The 23,184-nt window shown below is 38.2% G+C and overlaps 1 protein-coding gene across 1 annotated transcript in view; it reads left to right on the forward strand.

Moving 5' to 3' along the window:
* LOC121318275 (calcium/calmodulin-dependent protein kinase type 1D-like) overlaps window positions 1-23,184 on the forward strand; it is a 92,141-nt gene that overhangs the window by 65,745 nt on the left and 3,212 nt on the right. The window contains exons 4-8 of the mRNA XM_041254777.1: window positions 1,848-1,986; window positions 3,444-3,570; window positions 11,632-11,707; window positions 16,243-16,355; window positions 20,679-20,757. Coding sequence (XP_041110711.1) covers window positions 1,848-1,986; window positions 3,444-3,570; window positions 11,632-11,707; window positions 16,243-16,355; window positions 20,679-20,757 — 534 coding nt within the window. The remainder of the gene's footprint in view (window positions 1-1,847; window positions 1,987-3,443; window positions 3,571-11,631; window positions 11,708-16,242; window positions 16,356-20,678; window positions 20,758-23,184) is intronic.

Consider the following 23,184-nt stretch of genomic DNA (forward strand, 5'->3'; position numbering starts at 1 on the left):
ATATTAAGCACCAATTAAAAACAAAATAAACAAAACAAACAAACAAAAAAATGCTTGTATTGGCAGTTTGGCACTATATGATTAGATTAAAGCCTAAATATGTGTTGCATAAGAAGTAGTGTGAAACATTTCAAAATCAAGTACCTTCATTAAATAAACTAAGCCCATAACCAATAATGTGTTATCCTGCATCCAATAGTTTTAACTGGGGTATAGACAGACACTATTTCTTTTACTCATAAACTAATTTAATTAAAGTTAATTTACGGCACTCTGGAGATTGTGTCTCTGGCATAGTCTAGGACTTGCAAGTCTGATAATCATTTCCATGCACACCCTTATTGCATGTTACTGATGTCAGGAACGCCACCATGTTTTTCTCGGCTGTTAAATAAGTGAATACTCCTCTCTTTTGCCTCTTAAAACTTGAATTTTTATGAGAGGTCAACGATTGCTGCTGTTAAATGGAAATTCTAGCAGATTTAAAGCTTTTGATATAATCCTTATAAAAACAAATACAGTTTTAATATGGCAGCGTGACTTCAGTCAGTCGTCTATATTTCCATTCTGAGTTTCAAAGTAACTTCTAGTGTGATGACACTTTTAATATGCTATACAGGAAGAGGCTCTTCGTTTCCAATTTCTGTTCCAGTTTCAACACAGAAACACATCAAAAGTCCTTGTAACATGCCTTGAAGAACAGTCAGAACTGTAATCACCAGGTGTCAGTGCTTATCAGTTACACATAAAGAGTTTAGGGTGCCAATATCTGTACTATTATGTGGCAAAGTGGTGAGTAGATAAGGTGAGTACAGTGCAGATACAAATCACACAGACAATTATAAACAAGTGCAAGGGTATTTATTGAAATGGTTTACAATGTCCAGTGCATTATGGCGAATACCTGTAAATAATAAATGATGGAAGCGATACAGCGGCGTGTATCACTTCAGTTTGTATAATCCCACAGGTTTGACCCGCAACCAAAAGTCCAGTTTTATCACCACGGAAAACACAAAGATGCAGAAATAGTTCCTACAGTGCATAAATTAAGTGCTTGTTGTTTAAAGACGGAAAGTGGAAAGTGAAGTGCTGGTGTTCGGGTTTAATGCTGGCCTGCGGCTGCAGCTCCGGATCGTGATAGTAATCTTGAAAACAGACGAAACAAACAAACAACGTTTACAAGACAGAGTAACAGAACACTCACGGTTTCTTTTAAATGCAGGGACTCCTTTTAGATTGTTTTTCTAACCATTTACAAAGGAACAGATTACTTTGCTATGCCCCTATTTTATACCCTCGCTCATGACCCCTTGATTAACGAGCGCGTCCGCTTCTCCAATCCACGGATGCCATGCCGTTTCCCGTTCAGGTCATTGAGTTCAGGTACCGTAGCTCAGTCCCTTTTCTAGCCGGCTGACTTCCACCTACCCATAGGAATAAAATGTCATGCCTTTTAGTCCAGGGTACTCTGCTCGCTTTATCTAGCACCCTCTCAGGTCAGGAGGGAGATCTAACACCAAGCGTCATTCGATCTTTGTCACATGTTACTAAAATGATATTCCACTTTCTAATCCAGTTATGTCCATTTGTGTTTTTGTTCATTACGCTAATCCTTCCTGATGTAACTTTGATTCATTCATAATTCTTATGCATGAACCTTTCTCAAATCAGAAAATCTTTCGTTGTGGTCGATATGAAAATCCATTATTTCTCTTGGCACCCTCACATCAGTGAGAGCAACTGAATATGCATGTTCCCATCCTTTGCTAAAACATCATTCCAGTACTCAAATGGCAGCTCTTAGTGAAATAGTGAATGCATTTCCCCTCACTCTTGTTTTACAGGGTCTCAGGGGGCGAGCTGTTTGACCGAATAGTGGAGAAAGGATTTTACACAGAGAAGGATGCCAGTACCCTGATACGGCAGGTTTTGGATGCTGTCAATTATCTACACAAAATGAGCATAGTCCATAGAGACCTCAAGGTACTGTAGCGTTTTCACTGGGGATCTGAACATTGCAGGGCATTTAAAACAAACAAAAAAACTAAAAACATTTTGATGGTGTTGTTGCCAGTTCTACAAGATCGAATATTGCCAAATAATACATAGACTGCAGTAGTAAGTAAACATTATGTGGAGCATTCATTTCACCCTATCCCTGAATCACAAATGCTTGGATAACTAAATATATTGGAGTTTGTCACTTTTAAGGCCGCTACACACCAGACTTTCTTTACTTTCTCAGCAACATGACCATACACACGAAAGTGGCACAGATGCGATGGGAAAGGTTTGAAAACTGCCAGATCTATAAAAGTATAAAAAATTGCTATTGACAAAACTATGATCAAGACTGGTACATATTCGAAAACATGATGGCAATAAATCATACATACCAGGCTTATCCAATTCCTTTGAAATTGACTCCCGTATATTATATTTAATCTCTTTAATTGCAATGATCTTCATAAAACTTAGGTATTTTACAATGGTCTTAAGAGTCAACCCTTTCCTCCTAAACTGAAAAAAGTTATTAGTATTTAGTTAAGTTCCTTATTTCCAGCAGTGATATCATTGTTTAGAGTTATATGCCTTCACATAGAATCTTGATTCATAGCACTTATTTCATTGTAATTATGCTGTAATAATAGTACTTTTAACAGCATAGCATGATTGATTATGTTATTCTATATTGTTACCATTGGACTAAAATAACTCAGTTGTTTGGCAGAGACCACACACCACAAATTGATTCCTTTTATCATATATAATTAGACATATGTTATAAACTAAGTAGTTCAAAATTGTTGATTGTCATACAGTATATTTGAAAAACAAAACTGACCTGAACAGTTCAATAAAATGCATTTTGTCAGGCATCATTCAGCTAGAGAAATTTTTCTACTTTAGTGATCAAACATTTCTCACAGAAAAACTAGACAATACACTTTGGTGACATCACACTTTTTCAATTCTAGTAGAAACTAAGTGCAGACTTAATGATAGTTGTAAAACTGTATCAGAAAGAGAGATCAGTCACCCCTCTTTATTTTCCATCTGTGACAATGGCCTTGACAGGCTGCTAACAGTAGCTGACTGGAAAATATTAGAACTGTCAAGTCAATTTTTCTATGGAATAAAATTTAAAAAATGCTCATTCTGATTATAAAAGTTAACTTCAGTATACCATGCTAAAAGCATAGTAAAGTGTAATAAACCACAGTAAAACCTTGGTAAAGCAGAGACAAGAAAGGTAAATCACAGGGAAGCTTTGGTAAAAAACAAACAATCACTGAGCACATTAAATCATAGTATATGCAAATTAGTTAGGGTACATCATTCTTTGCTGAACGGCTACTTCTATTGTAGTTGAGGTAGCAAAGCGTGTTTTCAGTTGTATATCTTGTTAAACCATTTTGTGTTGTCCTTCTTGTCCCCAGCCAGAAAACCTGTTGTACTTTAACCCTGCTGATGAGTCCAAGATTATGATTAGTGACTTTGGTTTATCTAAAATGGAAGGAACTGGAGATGTCATGTCAACAGCATGTGGGACTCCAGGTTATGTAGGTAAGGAACCAAAGTATGAATTCTGACCCAGAGGCATTCCTGCTTGATAAAGGACTATGATGACAGTAAAGAGTCAGACCAGTCCCCATGGAGATGGTTCTTAATATGGATGCACCGAATCCAAAGATTTGGGATTCGGCCAAATACTGAATCCTTCTCAAAAGATTTGGCTGAATACCGAATCTACAAAAACCGTCAAGAAAACTGAAGGAAACTGTTGAATGAAAAACAGAGCAGGGAGAATCGCAGGCTTTTATATTAGTATCCGAGGGACTAACAACATATCAATCATCTGATAATCCCTCAGTCACATTCTGCACAGGTTTTTTAAATTACTCCTGGCAGAGGACGAGCTACTGACAAAACAATAACAAACCAATGCACGGCTGTGCCGTCATAACTACAATAAATAAATCATAATACAAAAACAATAACCACGGTTTTCGCCGGTATATTTAAATACAATAAGTCATAAAACAAACAAATACAAAACAATAAACTGCACAGGGGTGGGGAGACCCCGTTCTAAAAATAAACAAACAAATAAATGTACAGGGTGCCTCACCCTGTTATAATTCCTGAATAAGATTTCAGTTTGAAACTTACACAATTTACCACTAACCTCCTCCCCCACAACAGAAACGTCAAAATACTGAACCGTTTACTTTACCTTTACAAGAAAGAAGAGCTGCATCTTTGCCATAATCCACTGTTTTCTTTAATGACATTTCAACCTGTGTCACCTGATCTGAGAGTAGGGTTGTCAACAGGCTCCAGAATCTCGGGACACTAAGGCAGGTCAGGTTTTGTAACTCACCTCTCTAAACTGCAATGTACTCAGTAATGTGAGTGAGAATTGTGCGAACTGTTGTTAAATTAATTTCATTGTTTTACTTAATTGTTACCAAAAGCACACATCTGCCTGCGAGGGCTGTTTCCATCAATTAGACTTGCATCCTACTCTAAGGAGAATGTATAACCTGGACATACAGTAGTCTCTGGCTAAGGGAATGCCCCTCGGGAAGCAAGTGAAGTGTTCTCTTATACAAAGTGTTCCCTGAGCCAGAGTTGACCACAGACTCAATATTAATCAAGACATAAATAAATAAATATGTATTACTTGTCATGACACACGTGCATCAACATATGAGAATATATAAGAGAAAAGCAATAGGCTAGTGTATGTTAATAAACTATAATAATAAAGTTACAGACAAACTAACGTTAGTAAACTAACTATCAAACTAAATTAACACAGCACCCCTACACATATTAAAAATGCAACAGCAGCTCTAGATTAATTAATTCTGAACAAATTACTATCGGTGCCAAGAAGGTGTTCTTTTAAGCAAAGTTCCTGTTCTTTTAGCCAAAGCATTTACAATGGGAAAATTACATTTCACCACAAGGGAGTTCCCTTAGGTGAAGTGTTCTCCTAGGAGGTGTTCCTATACATGGAGACTACTGTAGTACATTTACCTTAATATTCTGATATTTGTGCTCAAGTTGTATAAATGCAATACTAAAAGTATTACATTAACTGGCTTTGTTTTACAGAAAACAAATACAGTGAATAGTTTCTGAATCTTAAACTTTCTGATATAGTCATCTTTATTAGGTTTTATTGGTTGAATCTGCAGTGTGTGTTTTTCTTTTGGTTTCTTATTGTTGTATATATAATAGCAATCTTTGCCAGCTCCCTGCAGTCTTAATGGTATATTAAAAAGTCCAAAAGAGACTTTCCCTTTCCCCTTGTTACATATATTTATATATTTTCTTCAGTATTTCAGAGCTTACAACATAACATTTACAACATTACAACAATGCTGTACCCCCCTTACACATTAAACTTCCATTAGCCTCCATCCTTACATTAAAGCCTGTATGTTTTGTTTCAATCTGTCCCTAACAGTAGTTATCCTGCACACATTTTCAAAAACCTTCCAACAAACTCATTTATTGGTTTGGTGTAGATGTTGTTATTCCTTGCAGAAATCTGGCTATTATAAATCAGAATGAATCCACGACAGTTCCACATGCATGAACAGTATACAGGCACTGGTGTGCTAGCCCATCCGAAAAGCAGATTAATCCTACTCATAAAGAGCACATTAGCAAGCATTTTTAATACTATACCAGGGTGATAGTGAAGGCATCGCCTGTCTTCATGCTCTATGACAACATATGTTCACTTAAGACTGTTGTTGTCAAAAACCCAAGGTACAGTATACACCTGCTTTATTGCATTTCATAGACCCTAAAGTGCCTATAAAGCAAAAGGATCTCTTAGGGCCACTGAGAGATTACCCAAGGAGTGAGGGACTGTATTATAATTTTAAAAACAGATGAGAAACCTGTTTGGCTACAATTCAGATGGACCAGTGTTTGCCCATAAGGAAGTTTGTCTTACATTGTCGTGATTGTTGAGCTCCCATAGAGCATTGCAGCAACGCTGTGTCAGTTTGGCTAGGAGCAGTAGTGCATTTTTTTTTTTTTTTTGAGAAGTATTTCTTTCTGGAAAATGGGAAGGAGCAGTCACAGGAAACAGCAGCATTGGCAGCAGAAGCAACCTCCCAAGTAGCATATTTCGCCGACCCACTCATGTGGGCGGTGTGAAGAATTCGGGCAATACTGGTCGGGGTCTCCCTATGTGCGACCTACGTCAGCTTGGCCACAGCAGAGGGTCCAGGGCCAGAAGAGCAGCCATAGCTGGCTGTCTGTCAGGTTTGCCTTCTAGACGAGTTGTGCCGTGTTTGTGGTGAGTTCGTGCACACAGTGGCCATCTGCCCCACCCAATATCAGGGAGAGGTGTTGGCTGAGCGAGCCAGGACCAGGCACCTCAGAGAAGCCTGAAGAGCCGCCGCCCTCAGGCACGATCTCGGGTAGGGAACAGCCACAGACTCGAGCACCAGAAGAAGCACTGCTGGTGCTACCTGAGCAGATGTCCTGAAGGCAGATCTGGGACTGGATGGAGCACTTTGAGAGGGACATGAAGAGGGATCTCGCCGTCTCGCCTGCTCGCCATCGCTTGGGGTCACTTGCTTGCTGTCGTCTGGGGAGGCCAGTTCATTGCTGCCCAGGGGTCAGCCAGGAGGCATGCTGTTACTGCCTCCTCAGCCAGGAGGCATGCTGTTACTGCCTCCATAGCCAGGAGGCTGGTTCTCATCATCTGGGAGTCTTGTGTTTTTTTGAGTACATCTTCCTGGTCTGACATCACCCCTACAGCCAACCTGTCACAAGGGCACAGGGCTCTCCAACTACATTTTCTTAGAGTGTTACTATAATGGCATGCTCAATGATCACATAGTTAAATACTGCACATGTGGCTAGACTAAATTCCATATGTACAAGCGTTGGGCCAAACTGACAAAGCTTGTGTGGTTTGAAAATAATTAACTGGAAGTTTTCCACAAAAAAGTACTGTGAAAAATTACTGTGTTTACAAAGCCCAAGTACTTTACAGAAACAAATTTAAAAAATACTTTAAGATTTTGAAAAATATAACCAATCATCAGATAATCTAGTTATGTATTCATTATTACCAAATACAGTAAAGCAGTTTTCCATCAAAGCTGGCCCAAGGGAAAAATGCATCTTTCATTAAAATAAGTCACTCGATATAAATAGTTTAAACACTAAAATTACAATGTTTATATATGGGATGAAAAGCATGTACTTTATCTCAGGTTAGTGTGTGTGCAGCTAACACTATGGGCTACATTCTCAAAGCCATTTACTACAATTTGTCTTTGTCATTTTTTTTTTTTCCAGAAAGGAGAAACACACCCACTAAAAATGACCAAACCAGAAATAAACAACTAAGACTTTATTCAGGGGATTGAACGAAGTATTATGTTAATTTTTTTGAGTTTAATTAGTGTTTTTTTTTTCCATTCAGAAAAAATGTTAAATGTTAATCACAATTTTGAATAAATAGCTTTGAGAATCTATCCAAAGTGTTTGAAATGTACTATAGCTCTTCATGTGGAAAAGAAGCCAGTCTGCTTCAGAGCACATGAACCTTTTTTAAGCTAATTAAAACAACAGAACCCACAACCTCCCTGGCGCGAGCCATCATGTAACTTGGTAGAGCACATCATATTTCTTCAGTACAAATATCAAATTGTGTGAGTGCACTAATAATGTGCCCACCGCAGGAGAGGATAACATGATAGCTGCTGCAGGTGCCTTTAGCAATAGTCCCAAGCAGAAAACAGCAGGGAATCATATCAGGGAGCCACCCACCTGGCCTCAATTCCAGTCACTTGAAGCAGGGAAAAAGCAATCAACGGCTTATAAAAATGGCTTAAAATGTAATAGTATTGGGCTCTGATACAACCAAGTGGATGGGGATCAGTTAACATTGATCACTCAGAGGAGCTTTATTCTACACAGTGGAAGAAAAAGGCTCTTTGCCTTTTTAAATTGCTAGATAGAAACAAAACATGATGGTTCACTTGCTGTTTGCTCCATATCACAGTACATAACGGCAGCTTTTCATTGTTTTTAGTCTTGACATCTTTTACGATACAGCATGTGTCTCTTTTTCCTTCTATAATTCCAGAGGAGAAAAAAATAAGGTAATACTTCATACCCTCTGAATTTGCATAATATGTATGTTTGTATCTGCATATTATCATATTGTGTCTTCTTAATTATCATGTAGGCTATTACTGTTTCTGCACCCGTAACCATGGGTAACATGTTTTAACATTGGAGCTGTCTGAGTAAGGTATGTGTACCAGTAATGTTCTCCCTCCTAAACGGTGAATTTGTTCTCCATTGCAGTTTTTTCAATTTAAATCTGTAATAAACATATTGTTTTAAGGGGGGAGAAATCACTGGTGCACACTTCTGCACCCCCTGTGGTTATTTTTGTGCTGGCCTCATTGCAGAAATGACACCTTGACTTTATTAAAGATCCCAAATATTCATGTGTGCAGAAACAAACTATTGGTGGGGTGAGGAGATAAGTGGCTATTTTCTGCAGTTTGTTATTAGAAGAAGAGGCAAGGCATTGCCATGGCAATTGTGATCAGAAGTGACTCAGAAAGGCAGAGAGTATTAAACTACATTAGATAACATGTGTTTTTGACCTACTGTTTGTAGTTTTCCACTGTGCAGTGGTTAATTACAGTAGATGTATATGTATGCTGTGAGCATGTGCAATGGCTTAGTATGAATTGCTATCTCAGCCCATTGCATTGCATGGAGTCCCTCCCTCTGCAAGCACGTTCATTCAGCTCCCCTCCCAGCAAGAACGAATTCCCAGTGCACACTGAACAACACCACTAGGCTCAAAAAGGAAACAAAACACTCAATAATAAAATATATATGAATAGTAAAAATGTATAATTCCTTTGACAACTGTTTCAAAGTGTCATTTTTTATCAAAATCTCTATTTGGTGTAATGTGGTTTGTGAGTTTTTTCATCTGTTAAGGATTGTTGTACATCTGTGGCCAACCGTTTTGCATCACCCTGTAGAATGAACTCGTTTTGCTTCTTAAAGTCGAATAAAACCTGCTGAATAATGTTACGTTAACATATTGAGTAAAATTCTGCTTTGTAGTTTTCCATATACTTAACGTAAAACCGACAAATTGTCAAATGTGATATTTCAAAATACAGTTCTAGGTGATGCAAAATGTTTGGTCATAACTATAAATGCTACCTAGTTGTGGCCCTATTACTGTACAAATAAGCTGGATGTGCTGCATTGGTCTGCCTAAGGGAAAAGATGTCAGTTCTAGTGTCAGATCAGATTCCATAACGAAAGGCCAATAAGAAAATGATTGGCGCCTTACAGTAAATACCTATCTGCAGCTCTGAACTGGTCACCAATTGACAAGATATAGTCGTTTCTACGTTATGATTGGTTGTGCCTGGGTGTCTAAATGGAATTACTTGACGCACTGATTTCAATGAGAATGATTACATTTTTTTTTTTTTTTTTTTAATAAAAATAAAAGCATTGCTTCACTTTGGAAATGTGCCAACAAAAACATATGACTATGAATAAAACAGTTCCACAAATATGGAAATTGAATTTTTATCTACAACTCCTTGGGGTTCTAACAAAATAAATTGCTACAGATCGAGTAGACTGTCAACCGTGGGTTGTCCTTCATTTCAACACGACAGGTTTCCACCTGGCTTTCCAACACAAATATCTGAGATCTTTACAATGTTTTTTTTGTTTTTTTTGTTAACAGTAAATATAGAAACTGTCTGTTTGTACAGTATGTGTCTGTTCTTATACTGGTACTTGAATACCAGTGCATTGAAAATACAAAAGAATTACTGTGCAATAGATTTTTTGGGAACATTAAAAAATAAAAATAATGTTTATGAAAGTAATAATACCTTATTCACAAAGCAATATCCATTATTATTACTTAGTTTTGTATATTATAGCCCTATTTTGCTTTAAAAGGAAACCAGTAAGTTGTAATATATGATCATACATACTCTCTTGGTGTGTCACTAGCCATGTCATAAGTCGGAGCAAAAATTTAGCTTAAAATTAACTAGAGCGTTAAGATTTCTCCTCTAACATGTTTTGGCACTTTTTTCTGTATTACAGCCATTGTGTAATGATCTGTGTTGTGTAGATTGTAGAAGATACCGATGTACTTTGTTCTAGTAAGGTGTTATGCCATTGGAAACAACTAGTGTAGCTTAAAATTATCTGGAGTTTTATGAATGAACAACTGTCTTCATAAATGATTTAAACTTTTAAATTTTGCTGAGCTGCCGTAATCTTGTAATACAAATGACTGAAGCTAGCTTTGACACAAACCAGCTTTGATCTGAATTGACACCATCTCCCAGGGATGTTGTCACAACAAACGAGATAGCCTGCTGGGAGGCAAGCGGATTCAGTTATGAGTGCGTCTTCTCACAGCAGTTACCTTTCTATCGATGGGTCACTACAACTCACTGCATCACCCATTTTAAAAAGCATATTGATTTTGTAATGTTTTAACTGAACTGAAAACACTACAGATCTGGGCCACAGTAGCATGTTCCCTTTCACTGGAGTGTTACTGACCTCTGAGCAACTGGATAGGTAGTGCAGAAGTATACACTTCTGATATTTCTAAGATAATTTTTTTGTGAATGGCTTCTTTGGTTGGGCAATAAGTGGACCGTTTTGTTAAAGAAATTCACCATACTATAAGTTTCTAGATTAGACATCATAAATGTAATATTATATACTCACTGCCATTAAATGATATTCAAGAGATACCAATTGTTACCAATATAATACAAACACTGCATATACCAGTTGGGTTTCTTACCACCATGTGGGAGTGTTCTACAAGGTTCTTTGCTGGCTCGGCTGCACATTTTTTCCATTGATGTATGACACTGACTCTGCAAATAATTACGTCATTAGGGGGCCTGTATTTTAACACGGAATTCTTCAACCAGTTAACGTGTTAAGATGTAAATACAACACCATGGTATATCTTACAAGCTGACAACACAGGGAAATAAAATAAGTAAATTAATTCATAAAAAATCCATAACTTCTAAAAGTTTCCCTTAATAATGTAGGCGCCTTTTTTTTTTTTACTACAAGGTGGTACAAGTTGAGGGTTCAGCTTAGTTACTTTCTCACTCATGCCCTCATGCTTCAACCAAATGACTGTCACTACTGATAATGACTCTGATTGGCTCTAAAGATAACAGGGCTAATCAGACATTAGATGCTGTTTAGTTGGGTGAATTTTTCTTGTGTGTGGTTGCCTAGTAAAGACATGTTATCCTGGGAGATGTAGTTTTTAGTGGAAATTTGAGGGGAAGCTTCCCCATTGCGTTGCCACTGTTTGGCATACAAATAAGTTACTAATAACCTTAAGAGTATAGTAATTATTTAGCTGAAGGAGCTACAATACAATGTTCTTGTCTGCAAATTTAATTATTCCTTAAGAAGATGGCAATATTTCTTGTATTGTTCTATAGCATAACACCCAGTGTGACTGTATAGAAATGAGTACTTTAGCACTGTTTTTCTTTTCGTCATTTCACCAGGCTATTCTATATTCTCTTACAGCTCCAGAAGTCTTGGCACAGAAACCCTACAGCAAAGCAGTAGATTGTTGGTCCATTGGAGTTATTGCTTATATTCTGTGAGTCCTCTTGAACCTGTACTAGCACCTTGCATACTAACATGAATCGCAATGCAAAGTATACTGTGTAAAACACTAAGCTTTGTACATAGAAGAATGAAATATTTAAGCAGACACACTACTAAATCCCTTTTTTAAAATTCCAGCTGAAATTGCACTGATAATTAGTGGGATTCCATGGGTAGCTCCAGTGTACATGAAAGTCAGATCTCTAATTTAGAAAGTTTTCTGTGAATATTGTTGCTGACTAATCTTTTTCCATAACCTATGCCATTTCTTTGAAAAAAAAAAACATTTATTTTTTGAGGCTGTTTTTATGTACAGATGTTTTTACTCACAGAAAGGCAAGCTACATAAAAAAAAAGAACAACAATAAACAACCGCTATGTAGGCTGTTCAATTAGAAGCCAAGATATGAGGTCATTTTCTTAGCAACAAGATGAGAAACGATTCTGTCAAACCTTGTTGCTATGTGCTTGGTTTAAAGACATTGTTGCAATGTTCAGAATTTTTTTTTTTGTTTAAATATTTTTTTCTGTTTGCAGTCTACAAACTGTAACTAATAAATAAAAAAAATCTGAATGTTGTACTTTTGATTCGGGACAAAGTCAGTGCTGTCACTCAAAAAACTAAATTGTACCCTGGATCTTTAGTTCATTGAACCAGTTACAGGTTGCTATGGAAATGTATTTAACAGAACCAAGGGGTGGGGTACAGGGTCATTGTTCTTTATGTACTACTATAAGTACTGTACTTATCAAAATTAGATGACAGATTGTAACAGGGGGACGTATTATGTGTGTGGGTCGTCACTGAAGAATAATGAGTCAGACACAGAGCATTGGGTGTTGACAGACCGCACAGATGTGCAGATTTAATTCAGCACAGGTCCGATGCTAGTGTATCAACAATGGTAATCCTAGTGTGGATTTAATAAAGAAAAGAAAACAAAGCTAAAAGTAAAAGTTTGCCACACACGGCAAGCACTAGCCTTACTAAAAGAGATCCAGAAACCTACCATCTGTTGGGATCAGATCTCCTAAACTAACCTAACCAAGTAACTGCATTCTCCCTGTGACTCTGGCCTCTTTCTGATGGCCTTGGCTGCGCAATGTCTTCATGAGCACAGTCTTGGAGGGGAAAGGTTTCCTGTAGTATTCTCTACATAGGGCAGACGCTCTCCTACTCGATGTAAACACACAAGCTGTCGCTCAGCGCCTGTCTGTATGTCTATGACCGTGCAGCGGCCTCAAGCTCTGGCAGAGACGTCTTTTGAGCTGCACGCCTCCCCGGGATCACCCCCTCAGCCAATCCGATCAGTGCAGTGCCAAGCAAGCCTAACTGCTCAATTTATTGCCCAGCAACGCGTCTCCTGTTCCACGTCCCAGCTGCGCACATTTGCGCAAGAACCAGCAACAGGGCTCTCCCTGTCACATATACTCCCCCTCACAACAGCACCACCGGTCCATTCGATATCTCTGGATGGTTACTCTTCTATTTGAGGGGTTAGCGTGTGATGGGAGATCCAGACACGATGGAGAGGTGTCTGGAACCAAGAGTCGAGGGAGCTGACCCATAAACACCAGATTGGAGCGCAGTCTTCTCTCCTTCCCTGCTCTCTCGGTCAGCAGTTCCTCCTCCTCTGGCTGTCGAATGGCAGCTTCTCCTCAAGCTGGACGGTAGATCCCCCTTCCTTTGGCTATTAGAATTCCATAATCAAAAATCCGCAGTCATCTTTTACATGTTCAGAATCCTGAGTTTACAAGGTAATCTGAAGAGTCAGGTACACATTACAGAGAGATATCTTAAAATGAATGTTCCATCTTTCATTTTAATTGACTCCATATTTGAACGATTAGCCTAATAAGCATTCAGACTAACAAGCGTCTTACTCTTGAAACTATTTTTAGCTGCATTAACATTTTTATTTTTTTTTTTTTTTTTTTGTAGTTGTTGTTGCTGTGAATCACTGGAACATTTTTCTTCAACACTGTCACTTATTGAGGAAAAACAAAATGCATGTTAAATAAAGCAACAAAATTGTATCATGCTGGTTACAGAAGTGGATAAAAATGATACCAGCTGGAGGGCTTAAATCCTGCACAGGTACATTGCTAAATATGGGCAAGAGTATGGTAATTGAAGTTTAAATAGCGAGTTAAACTAGAGCTTTGGACCACAAGTTTTGTTTTTCTCTGGATCACTGTAGCAAACTGCCCCTGTCTGAAAAATGTAAGAAAAATGATCAAGTCCTTTTGCTGATCCTCGTTTTAACATCACAACCAATACTTAATTCAGGTTTAGCACATGTTAGTTTAATGTGATATTTAAAATAAAGTAACTGTAAGTAGAGAGGTCACTATCCTTTAGTTGAATCCCTTAAAGCAGCTAACATGGTTCTCAATGTAACAATGGCATAGCATAAACATTTTGCAATCCCATGCAAATCCATTTTTGGAAGCATCTTTGACAGCACTGCATCCAATGTATGGTCCATTTAACCTACTTTAGCTTTGGAAACTGCTTGTGCAGTCAAGTGAACCAATTGATACCATCCTTAAGTGACTGGAACTTTTTTTTTTTTGGTTTGAAATGCAAACATAGAAATAAAGAAAGTTTTGTGTCTAATTTGTCTCCAGAAACACTAAGCTGTGTTCGTTAAATTTAATTTAAAATGCATTTTCTTTGTTATTGCTTTCAGGGATATCCAAATTTGATTATATTCTTTTTTTTTGACGTCAGTAATTCTTCTCAGACCCCTTGAAAGGTAGTACTTGCAGGCCCCATGATCTTCTTTTGTTCCTATTGTTATATGGACTGGTGTTGACTTTTATGTAAAAAAAATTAAAACACAAATATACAAATGTGCAACTCCTTGCTGTTGAATGATCCAGTGATTGTAGTGTGCCATTTCTGAATCTTAAGGCTACAATAAAAACCCATCTCGTCATACTTTGCTCTTTTAGTATTTGTCACATATATCCTCATTAGCCTTGTAGTGTCCTTTTGTTTCATTTTCCAACTAAGGTTCATGTCATCTGTACGATATACAGGACACAGGTAATTCACAGAAACAGTACAAATAATTTTAACTCATTGAAAGTTTGAGGTCAAACCCGAATTTGTGTATTTTACCCAGAGTAAAACTGTAATTTTAAAGTACAGTATTCCAAAAATGTCCAAAGAGGACTAAAGTGTATTTTTGATGCCTAGGCTGGTGGTCACCTGAAATCTAGAAATTTAGTATGACTTTCCAAAAAAAAGTTTCAAAAGCAGTTAATTAATTATTTATTTGGCTGACAAAATAACATGCATATGTTTTGTAATGTATATGTTACGGTAAAAGGTAGAATCTGGTAAATCCAGTCCTTGAGTCCGGAACAGTATTCCTGTACTTTTTTTGGAACCTTTTTGAAAATAAATAGAAATCTTTTCTGCCAAACTATGTCTGAATTTGACCACACACACATGTGAAAATGTATCAACAAATATTACCGTTGCCTCGTTCTGGACGTTGAGACAGCAAATATAACATAAATTCTACTTTATATTATTCTTACTTAATTTTGATCTGTTGTTGAGCACTGGGTAAATCTTACATTTTACAAGTAACTGTCAACATTTACCAAGTAAGGTGGTAAATATCCGGAATTATGCAGAAGCATATGGCTTGTTGGACATTTACCAAAGCTTATTGGTAAAGGCACTTGGTTATTCTTGAGATTTGCTGGTAAATGTCAGAAGTAATGTGTTATCATGTATATTTCTGACATTTCCTGCATTACTTAATAAATGATGACATTTACCAGTAAATCTTAAGATTTGCCAATATTCAGACTTTTACAGTAACATGCACATGCTTTAACATTAATCTACGGTATGCATCTTGGGGTATTTAAACTGTACCTCATCTCCATTTTTTCCATGTCACCCGTTAAAAAGGGACCCTGTATTCCAATGACTGATCCTGGTAAAGAAATAAAATAAAACATTGTTTATTAGTTTGCCTTACTGTAGTTAGTAGGAATCTCCATATTCTCCCTACAATCCAGTACTCAAGAGTTTTAAATGGGGTATCTAGATTTAGAATTGGTGGATGTGTTTAATTTCCTTGGCTTCTTTTCCTTAATTGGATAACTGAAGCCCACTTGGACTTGAATTATATTACACCATCTCTATCTCTCTGTCTCCAGCCTATCTCACATCGCTGTACGGTTATATAAACCATTCCAGCCTCTCGGTTCCTTGCAGGCTTCCCCAATAACCCTGAGACACAGCTGAAACCCTGACCAGTCACTGGGAGCACTAGTCTCTCCTGGTGTTACTGGTTCCTAGTGTTACAGGCATATTTTCTCACCAAGCACTTACAAATTCTGTTTGTTCCTCTGTGGATATAAATATTGTTTTTAGCATTTCAAATATTTGTAGTTTGCCTTTGACTTGAAACATCTTATTCACAAATGGTGTCCTGTTATGTGATACTGCAGCCTGTGTTAAAGTACAGTACAGTGTCAATAACATTTATCTTTCTCTAGTTTATGTGGCTACCCCCCGTTCTATGATGAGAATGACTCCAAGCTTTTTGAACAGATTCTGAAGGCAGAGTATGAGTTTGATGCTCCGTACTGGGATGACATTTCAGATTCTGGTGAGTAGTGTCTTTGTTTAATATATGCACTCCAATATTTATAATGAGATCAGGAAAACAAGCAATAGTTTAATTTAAACATGCAGAAGTGCATGAGGGCACCTGATTCACAATTAAGCATTCCTGGTCATTTAGGCATGCTTCACCAGTCCATTAGGATTATAATTATCTAACTGAAGTGTGCACTGTAGGTACTGTGGGTATAGTGCTGCAAATTTACTATCTCAGGAATTATACAACATATTTAATTATGTGTTACTAAAACTTCATTTGTTTATAAAGTTCACCAACTGAACTAACACGAACAGTGAACATGTACTGTATATATATATATATATATATATATATATATATATATATATATATATATATATATATATATATATATATATCCAGGTATACAGTATTAAAAAAAACATCAACTGAAAGGTCCCTTAATATTTGTATGCATTTTGTGCTAGTACATATTCCCTGGTATGTATTCAATCTAACTTTCAGCGGTGTGTTGTCTGCTTCGGGATGAAGGGAACAAAATAATCACCTCAGCGCAATTAACTAAAACTGATCAGTTGGGGTCATCAGTTGTGGTCAGTAAAGGTTTAAATGTGGAGATGCTTTTAGTATTGAGGTGAAATTTTAATTAGGTAAAGCATTACGACTTCCACATTTAAAATAATACTGTGTAAAGGCAACAACGTCTGTACCTAGTTGCAGTTTCCAATTCATATTACACTGATCACATAAATGCAATTCAAGTGTTGCTCACTGCATTACTTTTCTTTTGAATTTGGAACTGATTGGTATAAAAAAAATGAAAATTTAATAAAAGATGTGTTAATAGTAAGTGACCAAGTTCCAGTGCAGCTTGAAAGAATATTCTATGTACAAGCACTTAGATATTATTCCTGAAAATTATAAAAATAAAAACTAAACTATTGATTTTACATACCTGAAATGCAGTACAAGAGCATTTTTGAATATTGGACTTTCATGTATAGTTGTTCAGCTTTCTGCCTACACATTAATGTTCACCTGCAAGTCTGGGATAGGCTATAGATGTGTGATTTTGAGTTTGGCACACAGTTGTACTGGAACCAGCCCAAGCCCTGAGTTCTTGCACCCTGAAATTCCCTGCTGAGGATTTTCACATTACCGGGGCTCGCAGCCAGTACAGACTCCCTCAGCAAACATTTAAATCACTCAGATCAGAAGGAAACTGGCACAGGTCATTGCTCCACTAATGCTATCCATGAACTAAATCATTATAAAACAATCACCCTGGATTCATGATTTTAAAACTGTGCTCATTTTAGTTAATAAAATACGTGCTAGTGCACAGCCTTTGTTTTATTAAGCACCTTTCTCAGTCTGTAAAATAAATCAGAACATATATAAAACAAGTTAATTAAAAAAAATAGAACATTGGCTTATTACATATGTGGATACAATTTCTACGTGCATACCACTAAAAAGTTTAAATTGCAAATTGACTTAATCAGGTGTCTGGTGTATAATTCTTTACGCCAAAGGAATCCACAACGATGAATACTGAAGACAAGAAATCCATCCTACATATTATTTAGGGTTTCTTATCTTGATGTGATAATATAAAAAATACCTATGAATACCTAATATGTATTTTAAAATAAATGTACAGATTATCAAACCTATTTGGAATAAATTCCATTCCTAGATCGCTTCCATTTGCTGCACAGTACATATTATCCGATCCATATGGTCTGCAGTCTGACTTGTTGAAGTCAGAACTGAGGAATTCAACATAAAGGTAGTGAAGGCCACTGATTTACATCCTCCAGATTTTTACACACTCTGAGGGACAATATAAATTCCTCACATGGTTTTGAAATGAGGCACTGTGCCAGTAACTTCATCCTATATCCACCTTGAGATGATTCAGTAGCTTATAGCTGGTGTCTCTCCAGAAAACTAAAAGGAAAATGAGCTGATGAATCAGGTAGGCATGCAATAAATAGCTCTGATAAAGCTTTGAAACACTTTGGCATGGTTAGTGCCCTGGAGCTAGTTCAATTTTAATCTCGCAGAGTGCTCAGTTCCTTTTAGTTCCCTTTTCTTTACTGGTAAACTTCACGGGGAAGTTGTGAACCATTAACAATCTGTAAGGCTATCAAAGGCTACATTTTCTTTCACTGTTTAATACTTTTTAGTTTCATTTTAGTTTACTTCATCTCAACTTGGTTCAAGTCAAGTTTGATTTAGTTATTGTATAAAACCTAAGCCCTCTTCCCCTGTTTTGGGAATAGTAAGTCGATGGGGCAATTTCCGTGGAAAAATAAAAATAAAAGTCTCACCTTTCTCTCTCTATTGTGGAAGTACTTTTGGTTTATGTCTGTTTCCATTATTTTAGCCTGCGAAATTCTCTTTCCAATTATAAAAAACCTAATTAATATTAAAATACGGTGTGTGGTGTGTGGTGGTGGTGGGGGGGGGGGGGGGTATTTAAATGTTTGTTTCTGGGTTCCAATTGGGCCTTGCATGACTTTTACTGAACCATATAGCTTTCTTAAACCAGGTTTCCATGGAGTTTTTAGGTTGTCTTAAAACACAGCCGGCCTCATTTGGCCAAAAACAAACAAAACAGAAGAAAAAAAACAGACATACTGTAGCGTTACACAAATAATAATAATAAAAAACACATTCCATAAGAAAGCATTGTGAACTATCCTTGTATTATCTGCTAAACATTTTTGACTGCATATAATTTTATTACAAACCGATTATACATGAACATATAATATGTACAAAGTTTTCCTACAGAACTGTAGCTTCAGCAATTCTGAACAGAGCTAAAATACCAACATTTAGGTTAATGATACAAAAATGATCCAGTCAAAATGTTTTGTACAGTACATTTTTTAAATACTGGTAGCATATCTACACTAGGCTACCCTACGTACCTGCATTTCCCCCTTGTAAAGACATTTTTAGAATAATAATAATAATAATAACAATAATAATAATAATAATAATACAGTCAGCACATCCTAATAAAAGGGCTACTGATAGTCAGGATTGCTGCTTAAATGGGATACAACTCTGGGAGATGGTTCTTCTCAATTCTGTTTATGTCATTTAATTGGGATGTCACTTCGTTTAATTGGGACACAGTATGTATTTTCAAATGATAAATGGAGATTGCTTTTCAGAGCAAGACAGGTCACATAGCAGAGTGCAGTGAGTATGTGATTATGCTGTGACTTGTGTAAATTGCCTAATTGAACTCTTGAAGGAGGTTTCTCCTGTCTCCTATGGTGTCTCAGGCTGCTGTTTCAAAGAAAGTTACTGTGTTAAATAAGGAATAAATAAATTTGAAAAAAATCATTGACTCATATTTTAAATTATGTATTTAACATTTAATCATAAATTATAAATTGGGACAGCCGCTTATTCAGGATATTTTTCCTTCTCCCGAGGCGTCCTGATAATGCGACGCTGACTGTACATGACTCCAAATTCCACAGGGACAGTGCAAATTCGTGGATCTAACGTTTTCTTTCTTTTTTTCATGTTTTCGTACTTTTAAAACAAATCTTGCTCAGTGAATTAGACTCAAGGCTATTGTTGTCAGTAGACACAACTATGCTAATTTAACACATATTTTGGTACAAAATCACTTTTGTTCCCTTTGGTAAGGTACCCATGATAGATGCTACTTAAGGCTAGTGTACAATGAATTGCATCTTATTGCTAAGGGACAGAAAAGTCTAGGCTAAAGCAATCATGAAGACAGCAAAAACTAAGTGTAAGGGCTCAGCTATTTATTTATGTAATTATTGCAAAGGCACTTCAGTATTTTTTATAACCTTGCTTTTAAAACTACGTAACTATAAAGCAGTTTTTAATGGCAATAATCTGAAACGTTGAATAAATTATGTCACATAAAAAACAAAACACTAAGCAGCTCATACTGTATGCTCATTGTTTTCCTATTTGGTCAAAAGTTTGCCAATAGGATTGCTTGGTACGGCCTTCAGTTTGTAGAAAATTGTGCGAGGTTGCGTCACAAACAGGATTTTTACTGCTTAAATCTCGTAAGCATAAAGTACAACTTCTGGATATGTTTACATGCAAAAAAACCTGAGCTGGTCAATTGTGTTTCTTTTTTGCATAAAAATAATCCTAACTGAGCATGTTTTTTAATGTGAAAAGGTGCACTTTCTGTAACGTATGGAATGTGCTTGGTATGTGCGTGCTACGGCACATAAATAATGACTGTGGAGAGATAGTGACAACTTTCTAAGTTGCGTGGCAACCCGGACAATGTTTACTATTCCTTTTTTTCAGCTAAAGATTTTATTAGCAGGTTGATGGAGAAGGATCCCAATAAAAGGTATACTTGTGATCAGGCTCTACGACATCCCTGGTAAGTAACAGAAAAAAACCTGTCGAGCACATAATGGGCCATAGTCACAAAATGTTTAGGGATTGTGCTGATAGATCTGAAGAGCTGATACTAGTTAGATTAACTGTAATGTACAAACACTGGTAGATATCAGCAAGAGGATGTGATGTGTAGATGTGACGCAGTGCACAAGTATTGACAAACAAGTGATTGCAATGTCCAAACAATGTTTTATTTGGGGGAGGGTTTGTAATCCAGCAATGTATATTGCAGTTTAAACTATGGGTTACAGTCCTGAAATAATATACACATTATTAAACACACAGAAGACACACATACGATCACAAGTCCACAGTGAGTGCTAATATGCAAGTGGTATAATTACAGTTTATCCGTGGACAATGTGAAGTGTTGTCTGGGTTTGCGCTGGCCATAAGTGACAGTTCTGGATCATGTTAGCTGTCTAATAAATAACAAACAGTACAATTATTCTCGACAAAACAAAGACTAAACATTCACAGTTGTGTTACTTTCATCCTTCAGCATTTCTCTCTTAACCATAAACAAAGGAACAGATCACCTAGCCACGTCCTCTTTTGTACCGTCAGTCACACCCACTTGGTTAGCGAGTGTAACTGTTTCTCCTCCAATCTGCTGTTGCCACATCGCTTCCCTCTGGAGCGATGACTTGGTGTACCATAGCTCCACTCCCTTTCTAGATCCCCGACTTCCATCTAACCTTTGGAATGAATTGTCTGACCATCCAGTCCGGGGCACTCTGTTTCCCTTACGTCACACTCTCACAGGTCGGGGGGGAGTTTTATAACTAAGATTCATTCTCTATCACAATTCAGTTTATAACCAAGATTCATTCTCTATCACAATTACATGTAAAAAACTATATATTTTTGAAGGTACAGTATGCTGCCTTTTCAATTATTTACTACTGCATTAAGACATTCACTTAGGGTAGAATATAATGTGATGCATTCTATTTCATTCTATTTCAGGCTAATATTGATAGGGCTGCATAAGGGGCATTTTTTTTTTAAATTATATATAGGTTTGAAAGGAGGTATAGTTTTAGTTTTTTGGATGTACACAAAAGGTTTAAATGATTAAAAAGCTTTATTTTAGGATGTTTCAGACAAAAGCATCTCTTCAGATGTGAAGAAAGAAGGGGTTTTTATTTTTTTTTTCATTTATAAACAGAGGAAATGCTGGCAATGATACTACTGTCAGCAGAAGTTAACAGCGTCAAGGCCGGTTCCTCCAAACTCAGCAAATCCCCGAAGGCGACACCGGCTCGACAGCCCTAGGCATTGCAGGCTCAGCAGCCCTAGGCATTGCAGGCTCGGCTGCCCTAGGCATTGCAGGTTCGGCTGCCCTGGACATTGCAGGCTCGGCTGCCTTGGATATTGCAGGCTCGGCTGCCCTATGCATTGCAGGCTCGGCTGCCCTATGCATTGCAGGCTCGGTTGCCTTGGACATTGCAGGCTCGGCTGCCCTATGCATTGCAGGCTCGGCAGCCCTGGACATTGCAGGCTCGGCTGCCTTGGACATTGCAGGCTCGGCTGCCCTGGACATTGCAGGCTCGGCTGCCCTGGACATTGCAGGCTCGGCTGCCCTGGACATTGCAGGCTCAGCAGCCCTAGGCATTGCAGGCTCAGCAGCCCTAGGCATTGCAGGTTCGGCTGCCCTGGACATTGCAGGCTCGGCTGCCTTGGACATTGCAGGCTCAGCTGTCCTGGACATTGCAGGCTCGGCTGCCCTGGACATTGCAGGCTCGGCTGCCCTGGACATTGCAGGCTCAGCAGCCCTAGGCATTGCAGGCTCAGCAGCCCTAGGCATTGCAGGTTCGGCTGCCCTGGACATTGCAGGCTCAGCTGCCTTGGACATTGCAGGCTCGGCAGCCCTGGGCATTGCAGGCTCGGCTGCCTTGGACATTGCAGGCTCGGCTGCCCTCGGCATTGCAGGCTCGGCTGCCCTGGACATTGCAGGCTCGGCTGCCTTGGACATTGCAGGCTCGGCTGCCCTGGACATTGCAGGCTCGGCTGCCCTAGGTGTTGCAGGCTCGGCAGCCCTCGGTGTTGCAAGCTCGGCAGCCCTAGGTGATGCAGACTCGGCAGCCATTGGCGGTGCGGGACAGGCAACCCCAGGTGGTATGGGTGTGGTCCGGCCAAGAGGGTGGCAATTCTCCCCCTGGTGATGGAGTCAGGACCAGTCGTGATGCTGGGGTTCGCCACTCTGACAGTGGCTGCGGCGGTACTGGCCCTCTTCGCTGCCACTGCGGCCGGGCTGTTTTCCCCCGTGTTCCTCTCAGCAGCTTATGCAATGGCTGCTGAGGAATGCCAGCATCACGTCTTGGTCCTTCCTCTTGTGGTGAAGGTGGGAGCTGCAGGTAGTCTCCCTCTTGTGGTGAAGGTGGGAGCGGGGCACACTGCCACA

The sequence above is a fragment of the Polyodon spathula genome, chromosome 7 (assembly GCF_017654505.1).
Source record: "Polyodon spathula isolate WHYD16114869_AA chromosome 7, ASM1765450v1, whole genome shotgun sequence".
NCBI lineage: Eukaryota > Metazoa > Chordata > Actinopteri > Acipenseriformes > Polyodontidae > Polyodon > Polyodon spathula.